General features: G+C 19.8%; 2 protein-coding genes across 2 annotated transcripts, besides 7 other annotated features; one reads left to right on the forward strand and one right to left on the reverse strand.

The window, feature by feature from the left end:
• Positions 1–1,605: 1,605 nt before the first annotated feature.
• Positions 1,606–6,480, forward strand: PGAL8A_00328200 (surface-associated interspersed protein (SURFIN); the record flags this gene model as incomplete). The annotated part of the gene is made up of 2 exons (XM_028672308.1): positions 1,606–3,744; positions 3,868–6,480. The coding sequence occupies 2 exons, from the start codon at positions 1,606–1,608 to the stop codon at positions 6,478–6,480; spliced, it is 4,752 nt and encodes a 1,583-aa protein (XP_028528874.1).
• Positions 6,481–6,941: 461 nt separating this feature from the next.
• Positions 6,942–7,425: a repeat region.
• A 334-nt stretch (positions 7,426–7,759) lies between these two features.
• Positions 7,760–8,181: a repeat region.
• A 1,641-nt stretch (positions 8,182–9,822) lies between these two features.
• Positions 9,823–10,360: a repeat region.
• A 196-nt stretch (positions 10,361–10,556) lies between these two features.
• Positions 10,557–11,360: a repeat region.
• A 121-nt stretch (positions 11,361–11,481) lies between these two features.
• Positions 11,482–12,173: a repeat region.
• Positions 12,174–12,197: 24 nt separating this feature from the next.
• Positions 12,198–12,824: a repeat region.
• Positions 12,813–13,525: a repeat region.
• Positions 13,526–15,101: 1,576 nt separating this feature from the next.
• On the reverse strand, positions 15,102–16,219 carry PGAL8A_00328300 (fam-e protein; the record flags this gene model as incomplete). The annotated part of the gene is made up of 2 exons (XM_028672309.1): positions 15,102–15,115; positions 15,262–16,219. The coding sequence occupies 2 exons, from the start codon at positions 16,217–16,219 to the stop codon at positions 15,102–15,104; spliced, it is 972 nt and encodes a 323-aa protein (XP_028528875.1).
• Between the last annotated feature and the right edge of the window lie 8,160 nt (positions 16,220–24,379).

Raw genomic sequence — 24,379 nt, forward strand, 5'->3', positions numbered from 1 at the left:
TTTATGCTTTCATAAATTATTGAACCAGTTTTTATTTTTTTTAAAAATTATTATTGTTTTAATTGATTTTACATTAATTATAAAATTTATCTGAGTATATATTAAATGAATATTTAAAAAAGTATAAATCTTAATTTAAAAACTTAAATGTTCTAAATAGCTAATAAATATATAACTAACCTTTTTAAAATTTTAATATGGTAAAAGTGTACTATGTACAGAAGTTGCTGCTGCATGCAAACACATTCAAAAGGTGCATATATAATATGATTATAAAGGTACATGCAAAAAGATATTCATAATAAAATAGTTATAATAGAATGTCGGTATATTTGTTTATGTTTAAAAAAAAATTATTTTTTTTAAAAGTAAAACAATGAAAAATAATATAACTTCTATTTTAATATAACATTAGTTTATTAACAATTTATGTTTTAAAAATAGCCAATAATAGTTTTCATATGAGTAATAAAAACTGTGATTAAAGATATAGAATTTTTTTATTTTATTTTATATAGTATAATTATATAAAAGGTATATAATTATCTATAAGTTATTCTGCAGTAAATAAAACAAAAGAAATTTTTCATTTAAGCTTTTTACTATTTTTACTTTTTAGAGCACTAAAAAGAATGTTAAATTACAAATTGATAAATCATAATCTAAAAAAAGGTGTAAAAGTTATAATGCAAAATAGGGATAAAAGAGAGAAAAAAAATGAAAAAACTAGAGAAAAAGCAGTTTTTGAAATAATTGAAATAAAACTAAATAATAACTCATATATATAATCCTTAAACAATTATAAAAAATTCATCCATAATTAAACTAGTTTTATTATGTATTTTTTTAGCTTAAAACAATTAAGTTTAAAATTTTTTATTTCTTATATATTTTATGAATATTCGGCTGAAAATAATTTAAATTTTACTAAAAAATTAATTAGAAAAAAAATTTTCTTTTAGTAATAATTAATGGCAATTATTTAAAAATTATTTAAAAGAAAAAATTGAAATATTAATTGTTCTACACTATAAATTAAAAATATGTTATTCTACAATATAAAATAATAAAAAAATATATTACTTTTATAAATGGAAAATTCTTGTATTTTTTTTTTCTCTTAATTTTTTAATTTCAATTGTAATATCACTTTATAATTTTAATATCATTGAATTTTTTTACTTAATTAGATATATTATTTTTATCCAAAAATAACTATATTATTACAAAATACATTAGGTGAAAATTGAAAATTTGTTTTCTTTATAAAATGTTTATTTTTATTTTGAAAATCTGGAAACTTTACATGCAACCTACTAACGTGATAAACGATATGAATTGCTATAAAAACTGAAATTGAATTAAAAATTTAATTAATTTAATTTATATGCAATAATGTATGGAATTTAATGTTATAGTGGAAATAAAGAATTGCTCATTTTTTATTAATATGATCTTTATGTTGTCTTAATTTTAATATGTATGTAATCATAATATGAAATATTCATTTGAAGACATATATAAATATATATCTGATGGTTTTTTTTAATTATTTATTAAAAAAAACTAATAGAACATGCAAAAATAAATATAATTTAATATATAATGAATACAGAAGAAGAACCACTTAAAAGAAAACCTAGACACGTATCCGGGCCATTGGCATCTCCTATATTGCAACGGGGACTACTAAAAAATTGGAGGAGAACATTCTATAATAATGTTGACTTGAGAATTCGCAAAATTAAAGAAGAAAAATCTCCAAAAATGCAAAGGAGACTCTGTAGATATTTAAATTATTGGGTAGATGATAGAAGGGATGTATTCATGAATTTAAGAAAACAATTAATTTTATTGGGAGATATTAATAATCTTTGGGCAGAAAATCAGAATTGTGTAATGGAAAAATTAAGATTATCAATCAATGATATATGTCAAAGAAAAGAGAATAAAAATAATAAAGATATAAGAAATAAACGGAAAGATATCGAAGATTTCTGTGAGGATAAAGAGGAACGTTTACAAGATTTAAGTAAATATGTGACAGAAGAAAAATGTACCGATTACAATAAATGGTTAAATGAGAAAAAAAATTATTTTGTAAAAAAAAAATGGATTAATGAACAAAAAATAACGTATGATGAAAATTTGGAAATTTCTAAAAACTGTACACTTAATGATATGAATACGTTTGTTTCTAGTTTAGAATGTTCAGAAATCAGTAAGAAAGAAAATGATTCTTGTGATTCTAAAACTTCAAAAAGCTGTAATCAATCTGAGCATTTAACTCCTATTATTTCTTCTGATAATAAATCTGATTACTCTTTAATCAAAACAACTATTGCAGTGAAACCAAAAGCTACTAATAATTTATCTACCCCGACAATAAGCCCCAAAACTAAAACTATAACTAAAATTACACCAAATACACCAATTAAATCTACTACTCCAACAGAAGGATCTACACAAAAGTTAACATCAACTATTGTGTCTATACATTCAGATCCAAATTTACCTAAACCTGAAGCTCTAAAAGCAAGTAATTCTGGATTTTCACAAAGAGGCATGTCTCCTATTCCAACAACAAGATCTACACCAAAGTTAGCATCAACTACTATGTCTACACATTTAGATACAAGTTTAGCTACGTCTCCACCTCAAATAGAAAGTATATCTGGATATCCACAAACAGATGTGTCTCAAGCTACTCCAACACAAGGATCTACACCAAAGTTAACATCAACTAATGTGTCTATACATTTAGATACAAGTTTACCTAAACCTGCAGCTCTAAAAGCAAGTATATCTGAATCTTCAGAAACAGATGTGTCTCAAGCTACTCCAACACAAGGATCTACACCAAAGTTAACATTAAATAATGTGTCTATACATTTAGATACAAGTTTACCTAAACCTGCAGCTCTAAAAGCAAGCATATCTGAATCTTCAGAAACAGATGTGTCTCCAGCTACTCCAACACCTGGATTTAACATTACTTTACCATCTATTGACATTCCTACAAATAATCACACAACTATTGAAGAACCTAGAACTAATTCCACATCATCTTCTAACACTACTTTAAATTTACTGTCAAATTCATCTACATCGGTAAATGTAAATTCAACTCAACCAGAAACTATGTTTATAACTACTGTATCATCTGAAAATTCATCCATACCTACACATACTATCGCACATCCAAATATATCGGCAAATTTATCTATAACTGAAAACACAAATGCAAATACATCTTCAAATTTATCTACATTAACGTTCACAAATTCAAGTATATCTGCAGTCAAATCAACTACATCTAAAACTATTCTAACACCTGAAACTAAACCACAAACAAAAAATATGCCTCCTCATGCAGCTAAATTGACATATGCAACTGAATCTGTATTATCTGCATCTATAAATACAACTAAGACTACTTCAAATACTATGAAGTACAATTCCACTTTTAATATTGACAAATGTACATTGGAATCATGTATGAATAATTCTCTTACATCTACAAATACTTATTTAAATGAAAATCATACTAATAATGATACATTAAATATTACATCTAATGGAATTCCAGCTACTCCTCCATTAATAGTACAAAATGGTACTACAAATGTACCTTCTAATAATTGTAACAATTCCATATGTAAATCAGCTTTCCCTTCGTTAATTGTCTTTCCAGTGTGTGCATCACTTTTATTAATTATTTTCCTTTTCGTTATTCTTTATAAGGTAAGATAAAATTATTATTTATATATATCTCTGCATTTCTTTTAATTATTTTTTTTATTTATTACCATATTATTATTAAAAATTTATATATTATATACGTAAAATTTTCTATTTATGTAATAGTATAATCCTATTAGACTTCTACCTAGTGGTAAAGGATCAAAGAAAAAGAAAAAGCAAATAAAAAGGAAAAATGAAGAAGGTTTAACGAATTTAATGACAATGCCTTTAAATATTCCATATGAATTACTAGAAAGTAATATTCAACCCAATAATGCATGTAAAAGAACAAATAATTCATTGTGCAAAATTGTATTTGAAGATGACTTAAACAATGCACTTACAGAGAAATCAGAAGAAAATCAAATAAATATAAAAACAAAAAGTGATAATACATTAACGAGAGAACAATTAAAGTGGAAGATTATATTAGAAACACATATGATGGCAATAGACGAATGTAAAAAGGAGGAATGGGAAAAGAGCAGGAGCATATTTTTTGAAATTTGTTTGGAAGAATTAAAAAAAGAAGGCATATATTTAGATGTAACAATTGAAATGGAGAAAAAAGATAATATTACTATTATGTTAGAAAAAAAAAAGTTTCTGTGGGAACAGTATACAAAAGGATATGGGATGATATTAGAAAAATGGAAAAAGGATAAGTGGTTTGAAAATTTGAAGAGGGAATGGAAGGCAGAGGAAGATAACTATACAGAAATAATAAAAGAGGAAAGGATAATAAAAAGTACAGAAAATGAATTAAATAATCCTTATCTGGAAAGACAAAAAATAATATGGATGAATTGGGTAAAAAAGCATAGAAAATGGTTGTATGATTCTAATGACCAAAAATGGTTTAATGAATTATTAGAAAAATATAAAATAGAAGAAGAAGAAAAAAATAATATAGAAGAGGTAGATAGTGAAGAAGGAAATATTATAATAGAAAGAGAAATAAAATCAGATAAAGATGCAAAGAAAAATAATTTAAAATTGAAATTATGGATTGAAATACATATGGTGGCATTAGAAGAATATAAAAAAGAGGAGAGGATGATAAATAAAAATGAGTTTCTTAAAACATATATAGAAGAATTGAAAAATACAATGAATCCAGAAGAAATATTGGAAATAGAAAAAGAAATAAGAGAAAATATTATGTTAGAAAATAAAGAAGAAGAATTAAATAAATTAAAAAGAGAAAATTGGTTTATTGAACTGAAACTAGATTGGAATAACCATGAAAAGAAATATATGGAAGAGTTATGTAAAAAGAATTTACCAGAAAATAGTGAAGAAAGAATTAAAAATTCTATGTTATATGAGCAAAAAATTATATGGAAAAAATATTGGGAAAAAACAAAAAAAAGATGGATAGAAAATGAAAACATGGAAAAATGGCTTATAAAAATGATAGAAGAAAATAAAAATAAAGATGAAAACGAAGTGAAAATAAAAGAAATAATAGATAAACGTGAAGAATATGAAGAAGAAATAAACATGAGTAAAAAAGGGGGAAAAGTAAAAGAAAAAAAAATGAAGGACGAAGAGGGACAAATAAAAAATAAGAAAAGATCTATCACATTGAAAAAAAAGCCAAAAAGGAAAACCATGATAGAAATACATATGATTATAATGGAAGATTGTAAACAAAAGGAGTGGGAATTAAAAAGAGAAAAATTTTTGGAAATTTGTTTGAATGAATGGAAAAGAAATGAAAGTTCATATAGAAATATAATAGGAACAAAAAGTATAATGTATACAGAAGAAAGCAGTATTATTGCATTAAATATACAAAAAATGTTTTCTAAGAATTTGATGGAAAGACATAAGAAGATGTTAGAAAAATGGAGAACAGAGGAATGGTTTAAAAGATTAATGGAGGAATGGAAAAAAGAAGAAAATATATATATAGAAACAATAGATAGAAAAAAATTCACTGAAGGAATAGATAACATAATGAATAATATTGCATTAGGGAAGAAAAGTGAAATATGGAATCAATGGATAAAGAAACAAAGAAGATTATTTACACAACATGACAAAGAGATATTGTTTAATAAGCTATTAGATGAGTATAATGAGGAAGAAGATAAATATGAAGAAAATGAAGAACAAACAAAAGAAAAAAAAATTAATATAGATAAAATGAAAGAAGATCTAAAAATAGTGAATATAAAAGATGAGGTTGGTGAAAATATGGACAAAATTAATTTGATATCTAAATTGTGGATAGAAATACATATGATGATATTGGATCAGCGTATAAAAGAAGAGATAGGATATATGAAAAAAGAATTTCTTAAACCATACATAAAAAGAAAAAAGGAATTTGAAGAGTTAAGTGAACATGGAATTACAAAAAAAGAAATAAATGATGAAGAAAAAGAAGGAATTATAAATGATATGATAGAGAAAAAGAAAGATCAATGGGAATGCTGGAAAAGAGAGGAATGGTTTCAAGAATTGAAGTTAAATTGGTATAAAACAGTACATATAAATGATATAGAAGAATCAAAAATATTAGGTGATACAAAAGGAGTAATTAATGACTTTATATTTGAAAGACAAGTGTTTGACAGGCAATGGATAGAAAAACAGAGAAAATTTTTAAAAAAATGGAATAAACGAAGATTAAAAAAATCTACGAAAAATAGATATAAAGATGATCAAATAGAAGAAGAAAATGAAGAAAATATTCTAGAAGATAGTTGGGAAGTTACTATATTATAAATCCTAGTACAATACATTCTCTACATGTGTTTTGTTAATAGATTAATATTCTTTTTATGATTATGGATTGATATATTATTAATCTCTTATATTTGCAATACCTTGATGTATGTAAGAATGAATAACAAGCTAATCACACATAATTTATAGATATAAAAAAAAAAATTAATTCTTTTTCTTTTTATATAGATTTTTTTATTAATTATATATTTTTAAAAAAAATTTTATTTATAAAAAAAAAAAAAAGGATAATAGAAAAAAAATTTAATTTACAAGAAAACATTTTTTTTTAAAAATAAATTTTTATAGAAATAAGTCGTTTGTATTTATCTTTAAAAAATTTTTTCTTTTAGATTAATTTTTAAACAAATAAAATTAATTTCGAAAACTTTAATTAAAAAATAAAAGGATTTTGTCCTTATTTTTATTTACATTAATATATGTATTAATAATTCACTAATTGCACATTCAATAACCTTTTGGTTTATTAATTGCCTATGAATGACTTTGAAAGAGTATTGAACAAACAGATTAAGGAAAATGTAGAGTCCTCTTCACTAATTTAATAAATTTAAATTTAGTTTTAATTCTATAGACCAATAAAATGTTTTTATATAGTCTACTTCATTTAGCATTCATTGTTTTTTTTTAAGAAGAATTTATTTACTTTAATAAAAATCTTATATTTTTGTTAAGAATATAAATCCTAATTAACTATTGATTTTAATTAAACAAATTTTATTTACAATTTTATTAATGTTTACCAATTGAAATTCATTGCTCTCAAATTAACTACATACATAATTAACAAAATATGAATTCAATTATATAAACACGATAAAATATAAAAATTTTATTAATGTAAATATAACATTTTTCCATATAAATTTAGACAAAATTTGACTTCCAAGAAATTTTTTATTAAAAATTTTTTCTTCTATTCTTAAACTATCAACCATTTTAAAAAAAAAAAATAATATTTTTTTATATATTTCAAATTGCAAAAAGAAAACAAAAAAGATTGACAACTTTTTTTTTTCTAACTAGAGCTTGTACGGATAATTATTTATTTTTCATGTAACTAATGCTTTTTATTCTCAAAAAGGATAATTATTCCTTTCTAGTTAATAAAAAAAATTATTAATCTTTTTGATAAAATATCTATCTATATGGGATATACATAATTATCCAAGAAAGCATTAGATAAAAAAAGAAAAAAATATAAGTATTTTTTTTTTTTTTTTTACAAAAGAGTATCTTCTGTTGGAGATTTGCACTTTGAATTTTAAAAGATAATATTTTTAGGAAAAAGAATAGTATAATTTTCATTTGCGTACTTTTTTTATAACTTTAATTTGCATTTTATTAATTTCGTACATGTGTTAACTTTAACACAATACACCTAAGTGTTAAACACTATTCGTAATGCTATAATTAAAAATATATATAAGTACAAATAAGTAATAAATGTAGATTTATCTCTTTAATAAGTATAATGCAATTCTTATTAAATTAAGTAAATACCTATTAAAAGTTAATAAATTCGAAACATAGTAGATTACATAAATACCTTTTACTTGTTTATAAAATTAGAAATTATTCATGAATTCATTAAATCCGTAAAGGCAACTCAACGTGCTCTTAATTAATTTGTTTGTTTAGTATTCTAGAAAAGTCATCAAATAAGCAATTAATAAAACACATACCTAATTATTAAATCTATTTGTATTAAATAATAAATTTTATATCATTTTATTGTAATTTCATTGGGGTTATTGCAAATTCAGAGTAATTTTTTTTATATATATTTTTCTTAGTTTTGAAAATTTCTATTTCTTATCATTATTTTTTTAATTTATTGACTGTTTTTGTTTTCGTTTTTCTTTTTTTTTTCTTTAATAAATAGTTCAATTTAAGTAAAATCATTTTATTCATTTTCATTTGTTTATAATATGAAATTTCTATTTCATTAATATATAATTATTATTTTAACTTGCATCTTCTCTATATTTATTTTTATATTTATTTTAATTTTTTCTTTTTCACATAAAGCTTTTAATATTAATGTTTGAGAATGTAATGATGTATTTACTCATATAAATTAAATTTATTTCTTTATTTTATTAAAATTTATATTTCAAGTTAAATCATTTCTTAATCAACTTAAACATATATAGCATGAATTTAATATAGTTTAAACAACAGTTGGAAATCGAATTTGTTTATAAATATGTAAATTCTATAACTGTATTTAATTTTTTTTCATAATTTTTTTATAAGATACCATTATTGTATGTATATAAATTCTACTATGTTCACATTTTTTTTTATTTTATTGCTAAAATTGAACGAATTTATGTAATTAATGCGTAGTTATTAGAACAAATCCAATTTGTTTTTTATTATGATTATTGTTAAATTAAATGTAACTTAATACTGATATATTTTATTAATTTTTATTAATAATAATAAATCTGCATATAATTTTAATTTATATATTTTTCTAATATTTATACGTAATACTGCGAGTACAATTTTATTTCATTTATATTTCTTCGTTTGTCTAAAAATAACCTATTATATTGTATTGTTATTTCATCACTATCTATATATAGCTACTAAAATAAATTATAAATTTTAATAATGTTTTATATACTATTTTTTTTTTTTACATAAATAATATTATATTATTTTGGTTTTAATGATAATTCTACAAGCAATAATATTATAGCACAAAATACGTTTTTATTTTCTTAATAACTCTTAAAAAAATATATTTTTTCTTTGATATATTTAAAATTCTTTTTCATTTATTTAAAGAAAAGCATTATTCTTTGTTGATATTTTTCTCGAACAAATGTTACTACTTTTTTAAAATCTATAGTGTAAAATTTTTTTTTGAATGTTTCTTTTTTTTATGATTCAAAAAAAAATTGTGAATAATAATACATGCCTAAAAAAGTATGTTTTATGAACGATATATTTTATAGAAATGTATTTTTTAAAGAGGTAGAACGAATATAGTTAAATTTTAATAATTAGATAAATGATTAAAAAGACTACTTTTAATTAGTCCATAAATATTATGTATTTTATTAGAAACTATATTTTTTATAAGAAATAAAAAAAATGAAGTTATGAATATAGGCAAATAAATCTTTTAAATATATTAAGAAAATATTTACAGCAATATAAAGGATCAGGAGAAGGAAAAATAAAAAAATCTTATATAAATTTTAATAATGACACTTTTATACAATGAAAGGCGTGAAAATTATAATGGAAACTTTACTAATTGAAATATGTATGTATGCATTATACATAGTAGTAAATTCTATATTGTTGGTTTATTAACTGGGTGTTCGGTGACTTTACTAGAGTGCTGAAAAAAAATTTAATAAAGAGAATTTATAGTTGCCTCTACGATTTTGATGTATTTATATATACTTTTATATGCTTTGAACAAGTGATTCTTAATTATGTAATATATTTCGTTCAGCATTTTTTGATTTCAATAGGCATTTATTTACTTTAATAAAAATCCTTTTTTTTATTAAAAATTTAAATCCTTATTGAATATTGATTATTATTTAATTGTAATTTATTTATTTCATTGTTAATAGATATGTTCAGCAATTTAAATATATTGCCGTTGAATTAACGAACATAAACAATTAGTGAAAATGCAAAATAATTATATGAATATTAATTACGTAAAACTTTTATTGTCATATATATAAAATTTTCTCTCACAAATTAAAAATATATATATTATGCAAATTAAATCCTTTTATGTAAACATTATTATCTGTTTAAGATCTCATTTTTATTGGTACTAAACTTTATTCTTGATTTTTATTTTATCAGCCTTTTTCTTCTCAATTCAATCATTTAAAAAAAAATAAATATATTTTTTTTTTTTTTTTTACGTCTATTTTTTTTTAAAGCAAAAAATATATAAAAAAAATTAAAAAAAATTTTTTTTTTTTTTTCGCGTGTACACAACCAACTACGTATTCTTCATATATCTAGTCCTTTTTATTACCAAAAAGATTAATGAAGCCTTTCATTAACCAATCGATAAGTAATATTAATGGTTTATTTGTTTTTATTAATGCAAATCTAGTTAATACCTTTATATTGGTAAATTTCATAAATATTTTCACCTTTTTAGATTTCATTGCAATATCTCGGCTATATATTCCACAAACCTTGATTGGCTGTATTGATGTGTCTGGCTCTATACCTAGTTCATTGGCTGAAATCGTTAATACAGTACATAAATCTGCTCCTGTATCTAGTAATACATTAACGTTATGTCCGTTAATTTCTACTATTTGTTCCGCATTCGTACATCGTTCTTTTTCGCTTCCAATTTCTATTGTCCTATTAACAGATAATTCACTTTCTGCTGAATCTGTTACACCTTCATCGTATTCCTTTTCGATGTCATTTTATTTCTCCTAAAATACCTTATTTATTCTATTTCTCTTTTTATCCTCCTCTTCATCACTTCCTTTGGGTTTATTCTCCTTATTCCTTTCCTTTGGTTTTTCTTTTTGTCTTTTCAGGTGTTCCAATTGTATATTAAGGTATCTTTGCATTTAAGGGATTTTCTGTGGATTAGTTTCATTTTTGATCATTTTAAGATTTAAATTATATCTTTTATCTGTTATTATACCTTTGATTTCATCCTCTTTATCTTGTATAATTTTATCTCTACATACTGACGCCAAATGTCCTATCATATTACAATTACTACATCTTTTTTTTCTATGTACACAATCCTTTTTAAGATATCCTTTTTCGCCGCGATAGTAACATTTATTAAACTTTCTGTTTTTCCTTTCTGAATATCCATCCTTATCTCTATTTATTGCCCTTATATCCAAGTTATTATGACTATTTTCTTCTTTGCACATGTCTTCTAATGCTAACATTGTTGATATTAAATTCATAAATTCTTTATTCTTAGATAATTTAATGGGTGCTTTTACTAAATGGTTTATTAACTGTGTTTTCGATGACTTTGATAGACTACTTAACAAACAAATTAATAAAGAGCACGTAGAGTTGCCTCTATGGTTTTGATGTATTTATATATATTTTTAAATGCTTTGAACGGGTGATCCTTAATTATATAATCTACTTCATTCAGCATTCTTTAATTTCAATAGGCATTTATTTACTTTAATAAAAATCTTTATGTTTATTAAAAATTTAAATCCTTATTGAACATTAATTATTAATTAATTCTAAATTACTAGTTTATTTGTTATGAGTTACATACAACAATTAATATATATTGCTGTTTAATTAACATACATAAACAATTATTGACAAATACAAAAAATTATATATATATTAATTACATGAAAATTTTATTGTTATATGTATAAATATTTCTTTTACAAAATTCATCAAAATCATATTTCATTCCCCAAAAAAAAAAATTTTTTTTCTTTTTTTTTTTTTTTATTTAATTATTGGTAACAAATCTTTTTCCAATTATTTTTTTTTTTTTATCAAATTTTTCCTGACGATCTTTGTACTTTTTTTTTTAAAAAAAAGTACGAACAAAAAAAAATTGATGATCAATTTTTTTTTTTGTGTGTACATGACAAACTTTGTATTCTTCATTTAACTAGTTCTTTTATTTTCCAAAAAGGTTAATAAAGCCTTTTATTAACTATTAAACAATTAAATGGGATTCCCAATCTAAGAAATTTCCATAAATCGTCAATATTATATTCGTTTGGTTCATCAAAACATAAACAACCATCCACATATTCCTTACAGTCTTCAATGAATGAATTCATAGCTTCCAGTACATTGTTCCTCCTATCTACTAATAATAGTTTTCTTATATGTTTAATACGCTCATCACCATTTTTAAATATCTTCTTCATTAATTTTATCTTTAGCTGTAGCATTACAGTTATTTCCTCATCGTAATACAATTCTGTTACCCATCCTGAATAATACGCTCGTAATAAAGATTACATTATGATACATGTGTCAAATTTGGTTAATTTTCTCATTTTATCTCTGTTTTCAAGATAGTCAAACCATTTAGAGTATTTTTCAAACGAAGTTTCTTCCAATTTATATAATCCTTTTGGTATCTTTACTTTAGTGCTCTCCAAATCTCCACTTGTTCTGAATATATAAGACATGCTAATGGGTATTATATTTTTGAACACATCTAATCCTAACTTGTCTATTTCTTTATACTTTTCTAAAATCCTGATAATCCAATGAGGGTTCTGTTTGTGCTGATTTCGATTTTCCTGTAGTTGTTGCCAATTGATTAACTGGGTGTTCGGTGAATTTGCTAGAGTACTGGTTAATAAAAGGCTTTATTAACCTTTTTGGAAAATAAAAGGATTAGTTATATGAAGAATACGTAGTTGGTCATGCGCACACACAAAAAAAAAAAAAAAATGATTATTTTTTTTTGTTTGTATTTTTATAAAAAACAGACCGTCAGAAAGAAAATAAATTGATAAAAAAAAAAAAAAAAATCAAATGAAAAAAGATTTGTTACCAACAAGAATGAGATATTAAAAAAAAAAAAATAAAAAAAAAAAAAAAGAGATTTTCTTTTTTTTAACGAAGTAGGATTGAATTAATTTGGCAAGAGAAAATTTTATACAGATAACGATAAATTTGACTTAATTAATATTTATATAATTAATTTGTATTTCCACTAATTGTTTATGTTTGCTAATGCAACAACAATATGTATTAATTGCTGAATGTAACTCATAACAAATAAACTAGTAATTTAGAATTAATTAATAATTAATGCTCAATAAGGATTTATATTTTTAATAAAAATAAAGATTTTTATTAAAGTAAATAAATGCTTATTGAAATCAAAGAATGCTGAACGAAGTAAATTACGTAATTAAGAATCACTCGTTCAATGCATTTAAAAATATATATAAATACGTCAAAATCGTAAAGGAGACTCTACATGCTCTTTATTAATTTGTTTGTTCAATACTCTAATAAAGTCACCGAACACCCAGTTAATAAACCAGTTCTCTAGGAAAATTACCGAACATCCAGTTAATAAAACAATTATATAACATTTACTTATTTATAACAAAATATTTTTCCCATTAAAGAAAAATAGGAAAAACCATTTTAGTTGTTTTTTATTTATTTGCTTACTACTTGATTAATAAAAGGTATTAATAACCTCTTTGAGAACAAAGAGTAACATTTGTATGGAAAATAAATAATTAGCTATGTGTTTTATAAATAATATTATAAACCTTTTTTCTATAATAATTAAATTAATAATTAGAATAAAAATATTTTATTTTGTGCATGCTAAATCTCGGAAACAATATGAATTCATAAGTGTGTACTCTAAAATAGCTACTCAAAAGCGTGTACACTAAAAATAAATTTTTAATAAATTATAATTTTTTTTTTTCTTTTCATGTGTATCCATAATTCAAAAAAAAAAATTTATCATATATTTTTTTTTTAGAAAAAATGATAATCTTAAAAAATTTTAGATTTTTTTTTTTTTAAGGAATAAAATGTATGTGAAAATTATAATAGATATTATATTTAATTTAAGTTAAAGAATTCTAAAATTTAAAAATTTAATTAAATAAGAATTAAATTAAATAGAGTTAGAACTATATGCTCTTTATTAATATCCTTCTTCAATAATAGCAAAGCCAATAAACAAGCAATTAACAAATCACCATGCAAGTTTCTAAACAAAAAAAAAAGAGTTGTTACTTTTTTTTGTTTTCTTATTGTATGTTTTAGATAAACAAAAAAATATATTTATTTTTTTAAAATATAAATCAAAATGTTCAAAAAGTAAAGAATTTTTGACAAAAAGCTTCTTGTAGAATATTTTTGCTTAAATATATATAACTTTTTATATTAATAATTATAAATTTTTCGATATTTGTAGTATTTACATAATTTATTATATATTTTGTTAACTATTTATGCTAGTTTGAAAGTAATGTATTTGAATTACTAAATATTACTCATAACATTTTAAATAAAATACATATAAGTGAAAATAATAACGATAAGAATTTAAATTTTTAATAAAAATATGAGATACTTATTAAAGTAAATAAATATCCATTAAGAATAAATTTTAAATGAAATAGATTATATAAACATAGTTTACTGGTTTATAATATTAATACCAAATTTTATTTAATTAACTTAGTAAGGAGAACTCTACATATTCTTTATTAATTTATTTGTTCAATAATTTAGTAGAGTCAATGAATAGACAAATAATAAATCATTATAACAAAATTTTTAACATAAAATTAACAAATTAATACTTAAAAAAGTGTAAAACGATATATATAAAAAAAAACATATAATATTTGAGAAATTTAAGCATAAGAAACTTTTAATTTCAACTAATTTATATATATATACGTACGCATTTAGATACATATGTGAAATTTTAAGATTTATAATTCATTTATTGTAACATAGTTTTGCTTAAGTATTATAATAAATATGTTAAATATAAAATATAAATTCTATAATATTAATTTTGTGTACCTCTCGTAAGAATATTTTATCTTTTTAATAAAAGTCTTAATTATAACTTTTTATCATTAATAAATTTTTCCTAATAAAAACAGAAAAAATATAAAATTAAACATATATAATATTAAAATATTTTTATTTGTCTTTTCATTTTTTATAAATTAAAAAATATAAAGTATATATATAATATAAGCATTAATACACTTAAATGTTTTACAAATAACTTACTTCTCCTCCTCTTTTTAAAATTCTTATATATATAGCACCAAAAAAAAACGAAAAGAATTAAAAAAGGCATAAGAGTCATTGCAAAGAGAGCAGATGCACTCAAATTATCTTCATGATGAACAATCTGCTGCTTTATTGGCATAACTTCTGACCTCTTTGAATATGGCATTATATCTTTTATAGCACTAATTTCTTTATGTTCACATGGAAAAAATTTATCTTTAGCATTGATTTCGCAAAAATATGCATTACATGCGAAATTAGAATCTCTTGTTAAGCAACTTTCTGGAAGATATATAAATTTTTTATTCATTCGATTATAATAATCCAAAAACATTAATTTTCCACTATAACTCGCATCAGAACACAACATATAATCTTCATTTTTTTTTTCACATATGGCATACATGCAACTACGATGTGAAATGTATCTTGTTTTTATATGATGGCAGGAATGTTCTTTAATAAATAAATCTTTATATTTTGATTTAATAATTTTATGATTGGGGTTTTTTAAATGTTTCAAAGGTAGATCATTTTTTTCATTAATAACATCATAAGAACTAAAAGAAAGTTTATTATCTATATAATATATATCAAGAGATTCGCATAATGCTATCGTTTGGTTTATATTCCTAAGACGGCATAAAAATGTTTTAGTTGGATATGAATAAGATAATTTATTATATTCATATAGAAACACAATACCATCTTGATCATCCTTTGAAAGAATAATTATCCTAGAATGTCTATATGGTCCATAACGTTCATATTTAAATATATTTCTTGAAATAACATTTGAATCATTATTTAAAGGATGATATACTTTAACTAATTCTTCTGCAAGATAACAATATGATAGATCAAATTTATTTTGTTTTATAGAACATATATTCATGCGGCACATGGCAGAGTCCCCTTCAAAATTTTCGCATCCTTCATTATATAAAAGTGCCATTTCTAAAATTAAAATAAGATATATGTATTTTTCTTACTTTTTACTCTTTATGTCTTTGTAAATTTTACCTTAATATATTTTTGTAGAGCTATTTTTTTTCAATAATCCATTTTTTGTAAATTTTATTATATTTCCTATAAAAAATATAGTTTCTAGTGCAATAGATAATATTTATAAAAATTAAAAACTAGATTTAATTTATTATTTAAATATTAAAGTTTAATTATATTTTTTTTTTTTAAAAATAAATTTTTTCAAAATTTAACAATAATAGGTTANTTCATAGTAAAAAATTCTAAAATAATAAAATAATATCTCAAAGAATGTCAAATACATATATATATTACCAAATAACAATTGCTTTTAAAAAAAAAAAAAAAAAAATATATAAATTTAAAAAAAAAAAAAAAAAAAAGTGTGTATTTATGTGATACCTTAAAGATATTTGCAATTTTTGTTCTATAAATTAAAAATTAAAAAAAAAAAAAAATTTCTGAGATATTTATTCGAAGTATTTTCAAGAAAATTATAAATGAAAAAGGAGGAAAAAATAACAATTAAATATTTTATGTGTAAAATAATTTAAACAGCGGAACTATTTATCCATAATATAATAAAAAAAGTATAGTTTTATAATAATTTCATTATATATTATTATAAATGGAATAACGAGAATAAAAAAAAAAAAAAAAAAAAGAAAAAAAAAAAAATATAGTTTCTAGTGCAATAGATAATATTTATAAAAATTAAAAACTAGATTTAATTTATTATTTAAATATTAAAGTTTAATTATATTTTTTTTTTTTAAAAATAAATTTTTTCAAAATTTAACAATAATAGGTTATTCTTTATTAATACTTATAATTCAAATTTTTTTTTTAATAAAGCATATAATAAACGAAAAATTTAAAAAAAAATTTTGTCATGCTTTTAATTTAAAATGATAATATTTATTCAAGAATTTTTCAAATAATAAATTAATTTTTTTAAATAAAACATACAATAAACAAAAGATTTAAAATTTTTTTTTAATACATATTTAATATAAAATGGTGGCAATATCTATTCAAGAATTTTTTCATTAATAAATTTCTCTTTCTAAATAAAATAAAATAAACAAAAAATTTAATAAGAAAGTTTTTATTACATATTTAACATAAAATGGTAATAATATCTGTTAAAGAATATTTTTTATAATAAATTGTTTTTTTTTGAAGAAATAAAAAAAGAAATTAAATACATAAAATATTCATTTAAGAATTACCAAGAAAATTTACATAAAAATAGAATAATATTATTATTTATATAACAAGTAAAATGATAATTATATAAAATTGATTGTCAAAAAAATATATATAATATGATAAAATTTATAACAATATATAATTAACAATGATATATTAAAAACTTATAACACTGCTTAGGTAAATAAAAAAATACAAGTGAATTAAAACTATGCATGCAATATCACTTTTATAAGCAAATAATAATGTATAATTAAAAAATAAAAAAAATAACTAAAACATTATATATACAATACATATATATATATTTTTTTATTGTTATAAATAAAATATACCTAAATTCAGTTTTAATTTGCGTAATAATGACAACAGTGAACTAAAATTAATTTTAATGATTATGTAACTGTTTTATAAGTTAGTTAAATACTAATATTAATATTAAAATAAAAAAATTAAAAATATAGAAAAATTTGTTATCATAAATGCTTCCTTATAAAAAAATTGGTGAAAAAATAAAAATTCTAAAAAATAAATTAAATGAAAATATTAAATTAATTTTTTCATAACGATATTTACGTGAAAATCATTATGGAAAGCAGATTAAATATAAATTATATGTAATTAAATGTTAAGCTTTGACAAGTGAATAATAAAGAATATAAATAACCTTTTTGAATTTTTAATGTTGTGGACCAAAGTAGAGAAGAGAGTTGTATACACGCAAGATATTCAAAAATATACATATTTTAAAATACGTATATGATTAATAAAAGGTATGGTTGACTTTTTATGAAATAATAGCTAATCAATTATAAGGAAAAAGCAAGTTCTTACGCATACTTGCTACTTAAGAAAACAGATAACTAAAAAAGAAATTTTTTTTATTATTCTTATGTTAATTTTTTTTTCTTTTATATTTTATTTAATTTTTTTTCATCTTTAGATTATTGAGTAATGGGTTTCATTATTTGAGAATTCAATTTCATTAATCGAATTAATATTTGAAATAATGGAATATTAAATTCGAAGTTTAAAGAAAACAAAAAGAACTTAACTTTTATTAGTATTTAAATTTTATGTATTTTTAAAGATTTTTTAGTAACCTCATTTTTAATTTATTATGTTGTTTTAAAATATTATTTTGAATATAATCAATAGATTTAATGATAATTTATGCTTTTAATAAAAATAAAAATAAATTTGTATTAAATAAACTTCTCTTAACTAACATTCTTTTATGTAAACTATATATATAAGATTTATTTTGCTATAATGGAGATATATTTTTATAACAGTTAAAAACAATAGAGACCACTCTATATGCTCTATATTAATTTATTCTTTTAATAATATATCGAAGTTATTTGACAATAGATTAATAAATCATAAATACTCTATTTTATACATCATATTATACGAACATTAACATACTGATCTATTAATTGATTGTTCATCAAATATGCCAGGATATTGAGTAAAATTAATAAGGAGCATGTCGAGTAGTCTCTATTAGTTTTAACTGATATAAAAATATCTCTCTATTAAAGTAAATTTCATATATATAGCTTACACAAAAGAATATATATTGTTTTAGAGGAGTTTATTTAACTAATATAAATTTATTCTTATTTTTATTAAAATCTTAAATTATCATTTATGCTATTGATTATACTCTAAATAATATTAAAAATAAAATAATAAATTCAAAATAAAATTATTAAAAACATTTTAAAAATACATAAAATTTAAATAATAATAAAAATTTAAATATTTTTGTTTTCTTATAAAATTTAAATTNACAACAATAGCAATTAATTCATGCATTTAATATTTTATATAAATAATAAAAGTGAATAATCTGATAATGATAAAATGAATAAATATTAAATTCGAAGTTTAAAGAAAACAAAAAGGACTTAACTTTTATTATTATTTAAATTTTATGTATTTTTAAAGATTTTTTAGTAACCTCATTTTTAATTTATTATGTTGTTTTAAAATATTATTTTGAATATAATCAATAGATTTAATGATAATTTATGCTTTTAATAAAAATAAATTTGTATTAAATAAACTTCTCTTAACTAATATTCTTTTATGTAAATTATATATATAGGATTTATTTTTTATATAATAGATATATATTTTTATAACAGTTAAAAACAATAGAAACCACTCTATATGCTCTATATTAATTTATTCTTTTAATAATATATCGAAGTTATTTGACAATAGATTAATAAATCATAAATACTCTATTTTATACATCATATTATACGAACATTAACATACTGATCTATTAATTGATTGTTCATCAAATATGCCAGGATATTGAGTAAAATTAATAAGGAGCATGTCGAATAGTCTCTATTAGTTTTAACCGTTATAAAAATATCTCACTATTAAAGCAAATTTTATATATATAGCTTACACAAAAGAATATATATTGTTTTAGAGGAGTTTATTTATTTAATATAAATTTATTCTTATTTTTATTAAAATCTTAAATTATCATTTATGCTATTGATTATACTCTAAATTATATTAAAAATAAAATAATAAATACAAAATAAAATTATTAAAAAAATTTTAAAAATATATAAAATTTAAATAATAATAAAAATTTAAATATTTTTGTTTTCTTATAAACTTTGAATTTAATTTTCATGGATTCAAAAGTTAACTCAATTAATAAAATTTAATTCCTTAATAAAAATCCCTTTAACAACAAATAAAAAAAAAATAATTTTTTTTTTAAATTAAAATTAAATAATTATAATTAACAAATAAAATTTGCAATATCACAAAATAAAAACATTGAATGTTCTTTTTTTAATTAACTATTTTATTAAGCAGTAAGTGTTAATAATTGATTTGTTATTTTTTGTATGATTAATTATCTACCATTTCGTAAAATTTTAATTATATCTTTCATTAATCATTATTATACAAAAGTATTTGAACAACTAAGAAATCAATACCTCAATATTTGTATTTTATTAGATTAATAAAGAGCATCATTAAATTTTTTTAAATATTATTAAATATAAATAAAATAAAAAGATAGATATAAACGCTTCACACATTAAAAAATATTTCAAACAAGTAATTAAAAAAAAAAATGATATTTAAGTATATGTTCATAGAAAAGAATTTCATAATGAACTTACTATTTTTTGAAGAAAAAATTAGAATTTATTAAATATATTTTTAAATAATTTTTATAGATTAACGTAATAGAATTATTTCATATATAATCAATGATCTAATTCAAATGTTTAGACTCCTAAATAAGTTAAATTTAGTAAACCTATTTAAATATCTTATAAATTTATTATTGTATTAGAATTAAATAAAATATTGAGCTATATATTTTATTTAGAAGATAGTAAAGTCATATGATACAAGTTATTTATTTCATTTTATATAGTTTAATTATATATAAATTAAATACTATTAGTGAAGAATACTTTCACAACTAATCAAATTTGTAGAATTTAGTGTAATTTTGATTTGTTTATTCATTAATTGGTGAATGAAAGATATTATTAACTATTTTAGAACAATAGCTAATATCTACATGGAAATACGCAAAGTCGACGATAAACATTCTCTAATTTAAAAAAAAAATTATTTTTTTTTTTATATTTTTTATGAAGATTTTTTATAATATCCTTTTTAGGAGATATAAAATAAAATAAATTGAGTTGTGTTTTAATTTTTAAGTATTTTAATTAATTTTTAATGAATAAATATAAATAATTAAAATTATTTTTCATAAAAATATTACTAAAAGTTTTTTACATAAAATTAGTGGTTAACAAAGATTTATATTTTTAATTATAAAAATATTTATTAAAGTATATAAAATTCTCTAAAAGTAACAAATTATCAATAATGTAAACTATAAGTATAAATTTTACTAGTTTGTACTGCCATCGTAATATTGTAATTTTTACGGTCATTAAATTATTATAAGAAATTGTATATAATCATTTATAATAATCCTGTTCAATGCTCTAATCATGTCTTTACGAATCATGTTAATAAATCAATATACTACAAAATTCATTAAATAGATAAATAATAAATTACTTTTTTAACATTGGTTGATAAAGGCTTTATTAATCTTTTTAGAATAATTGTTAATAGACGTATGTAAAAAATAAAGTTAACCATACATATTCATAAGTCGAAAAATAAAATAAAATAAAGTTATTTATTAATTTATGTTAAAATTCCTTTTTTAATTTTTTTTTTTTCATTTTTTTTTTTTCATTTTTTTTTTTGTTAATTGCCAGTTAAAATATATTAATAAAACATTTTTGTAGGTAACAATATATTTTTATTGTGAAATACATCTTGGTTTTAGCATGTAATTTAACTCTAATTAATTAGTTTAAAAAAAAATTAAATTGAATTTAAAAGTTTTAGAATAAAAAAAAAAAATGATTTTCTATTTATTTTTGTTATTAAATTCTTATATGTATATGTTTTAAAATATATTAAATAATTTTAATTTAAACTTTGTTTAAGATGAATAAACACTCGTACTTAGTGTATATCTATTTAAAACATAAATTATAAGGAAAACTCTATATGTTGATTATTAATTTATCAGTTCAATACTCTTATGAAGCTATTGAATGGGTAATTAATAAAACAATTATATGTGAAATAATTTTTTAAAATGAATAAATATACTAAAAATCAAGTTATTATTTGTCTTTTAAAATAAAATGAATAGAAATTTAATAATAAAAAAACAAAATTTTCATTTCTTTCTTTTAACTTTAATTTTAATTATTAGTTGTTTCCCTAATTGGTTCTATTAAAATAATTTATTTACCAAATATAAATTTTTTATGGTAATAATAGAAAAAAAAATATTATTTTTAAATTCAAATTAAATTATATATAATTAAAAAAATCAATTAATAAAAAAAATATAAAAATTCTTTTTTTATTTAGGTAATCTTTTATACAAAGATTATTCATATTTTCTGTATAACTAAATATTATCTTATAAAATATTTATAATATCTTTTATGACCTAGGCTTATAATTTAATCATTATACCAAATTTTTGTACATTAGAATAAAAAGGAATACATGAAATATAAAAATAAAATTTTACCTTATATCTTATATATGCAATTTAACTTAATGACTATTTCATCCTTAATTTATTAATTGGATTTTTAATGACTTTGCTAGTATTGAGAAAACAAATTAGTAAAGAGCATGTAGATAAGGATCTACTTATTTTATTTTTATAAAATTAAAATATTAATAAAATTATTCACTTTTTTTAATTAATATCAAGTATTAACTGCATTAGATAATTACCATGGTTGATAATTTATGCAGTATTCCATGTATACACTATCCTACATTATATTCTTAATCTTTCATAAAATACAAAATAAATTTTATTTTTAAGGTATGATACTTTTCTTTTTTAAAAGAAAAAATTTATATTTTTATATATATAATTGTATGTACAAAAAAAAAAAAAAAATAACAAAATATATCTACATTTTTTTTTAGTGTATTTATTTTTAAGACGAGTATTTTTTTTTATAAATGCGTTTACCTTTAGTTCAACTATTTTTCTTTAGTATAAGTACTTTGTATACTTATTCTTTTTTTGTATATACACGTTTATATGTTGGTATATAAATAATAGCATAGACCTCTTTTGTATAATATTTAGATGAATAAATAAAGTAAAAACATTCTATTTTGTATATATATTGAATCGCGGAATCAACATGTAATTATAAATACGTACATTAAAATAATTATTCAAATATTATGTACACTAAAAAAAATATATATACTTGAAGAAAAAGTGAGTACACTAAAAAAAAATAAATAAATAATAACTATTTTTTTTTTGGTATGTGTATTTGCAATTAAAAAAAAAAGTATCATATATATATTTTTTTTTTTTGGCACATGACACTGACTTAAAAAAAAAAATATTATAATAACATTTTTTTTTCTTATTTTCTTTTTTTTTTTTTGAGGAGTATGTGTGAATTACTACAAAATGTCTATTTTTTTTTGTTAAATGTAATATTAAAGAAATTGCTTTTTAGAGTGTTGAATAAATTAACTTAAAAAAATAATCAACTAATAAGTAGTATTTCATGTTGATTAAAAATAATAAAAATGTTAAATTAAAAATTAAAATAAATTATACTTAAATGCTACTTATTAATTTGTTTTTTTCATACTAGAAAAATCATTTAACAGGCAATTAATAAATCACATGTGAAAATTTTTCTGGGTTTTAAATGCACAATTAAAAAGACTGTTAATTATTTTATTTACTTGAATATTATTCAAAACAAGTCTATAATACTATAATTATAGGTCAAACATTAATAAAGTAATAATTATGATACTTTTCCTTTTATTTCTACTCTTGATCTATTAATTGTCCGTTCAATGATTTTGTTAGCATCAAAAAAAACAAACTAATAAGGAGCATGTAATCATTATTTATTTTAATTTTTAATCTAATATATTTATTATTTTTAATTAACGTCAAATATTGCTTATTAGTTTATTTTTTTAATTAATTTGCTCAACATTCTAAAATGTAATTTCTTTAATATTACATTTTAATGAAAAAAAAACACTTATACTCCACAATAATCCATACATAATCCCAGAAAAAAATAGAAAATAATAAAAAAAATGTTATCATAATATTTTTTAAGTCGGAGTTATATACCAAAAAAAAAAAAAAAAAATTATATTTTTATTTATTTTTTAGTGTATTCACTTTTAGTAAAGTATATTTTTTTTTTTAATGTAAACACTTTGTAACTATCTTAGTATACTCATTTTTGATTTTGAGTTGTCTCCGTGATTCAGCATGTACAAAATAAAATGTTTTTATTCT

Source organism: Plasmodium gallinaceum (genome assembly GCF_900005855.1).
Source record: "Plasmodium gallinaceum strain 8A genome assembly, contig: PGAL8A_v1_96, whole genome shotgun sequence".
Taxonomy (NCBI): domain Eukaryota; phylum Apicomplexa; class Aconoidasida; order Haemosporida; family Plasmodiidae; genus Plasmodium; species Plasmodium gallinaceum.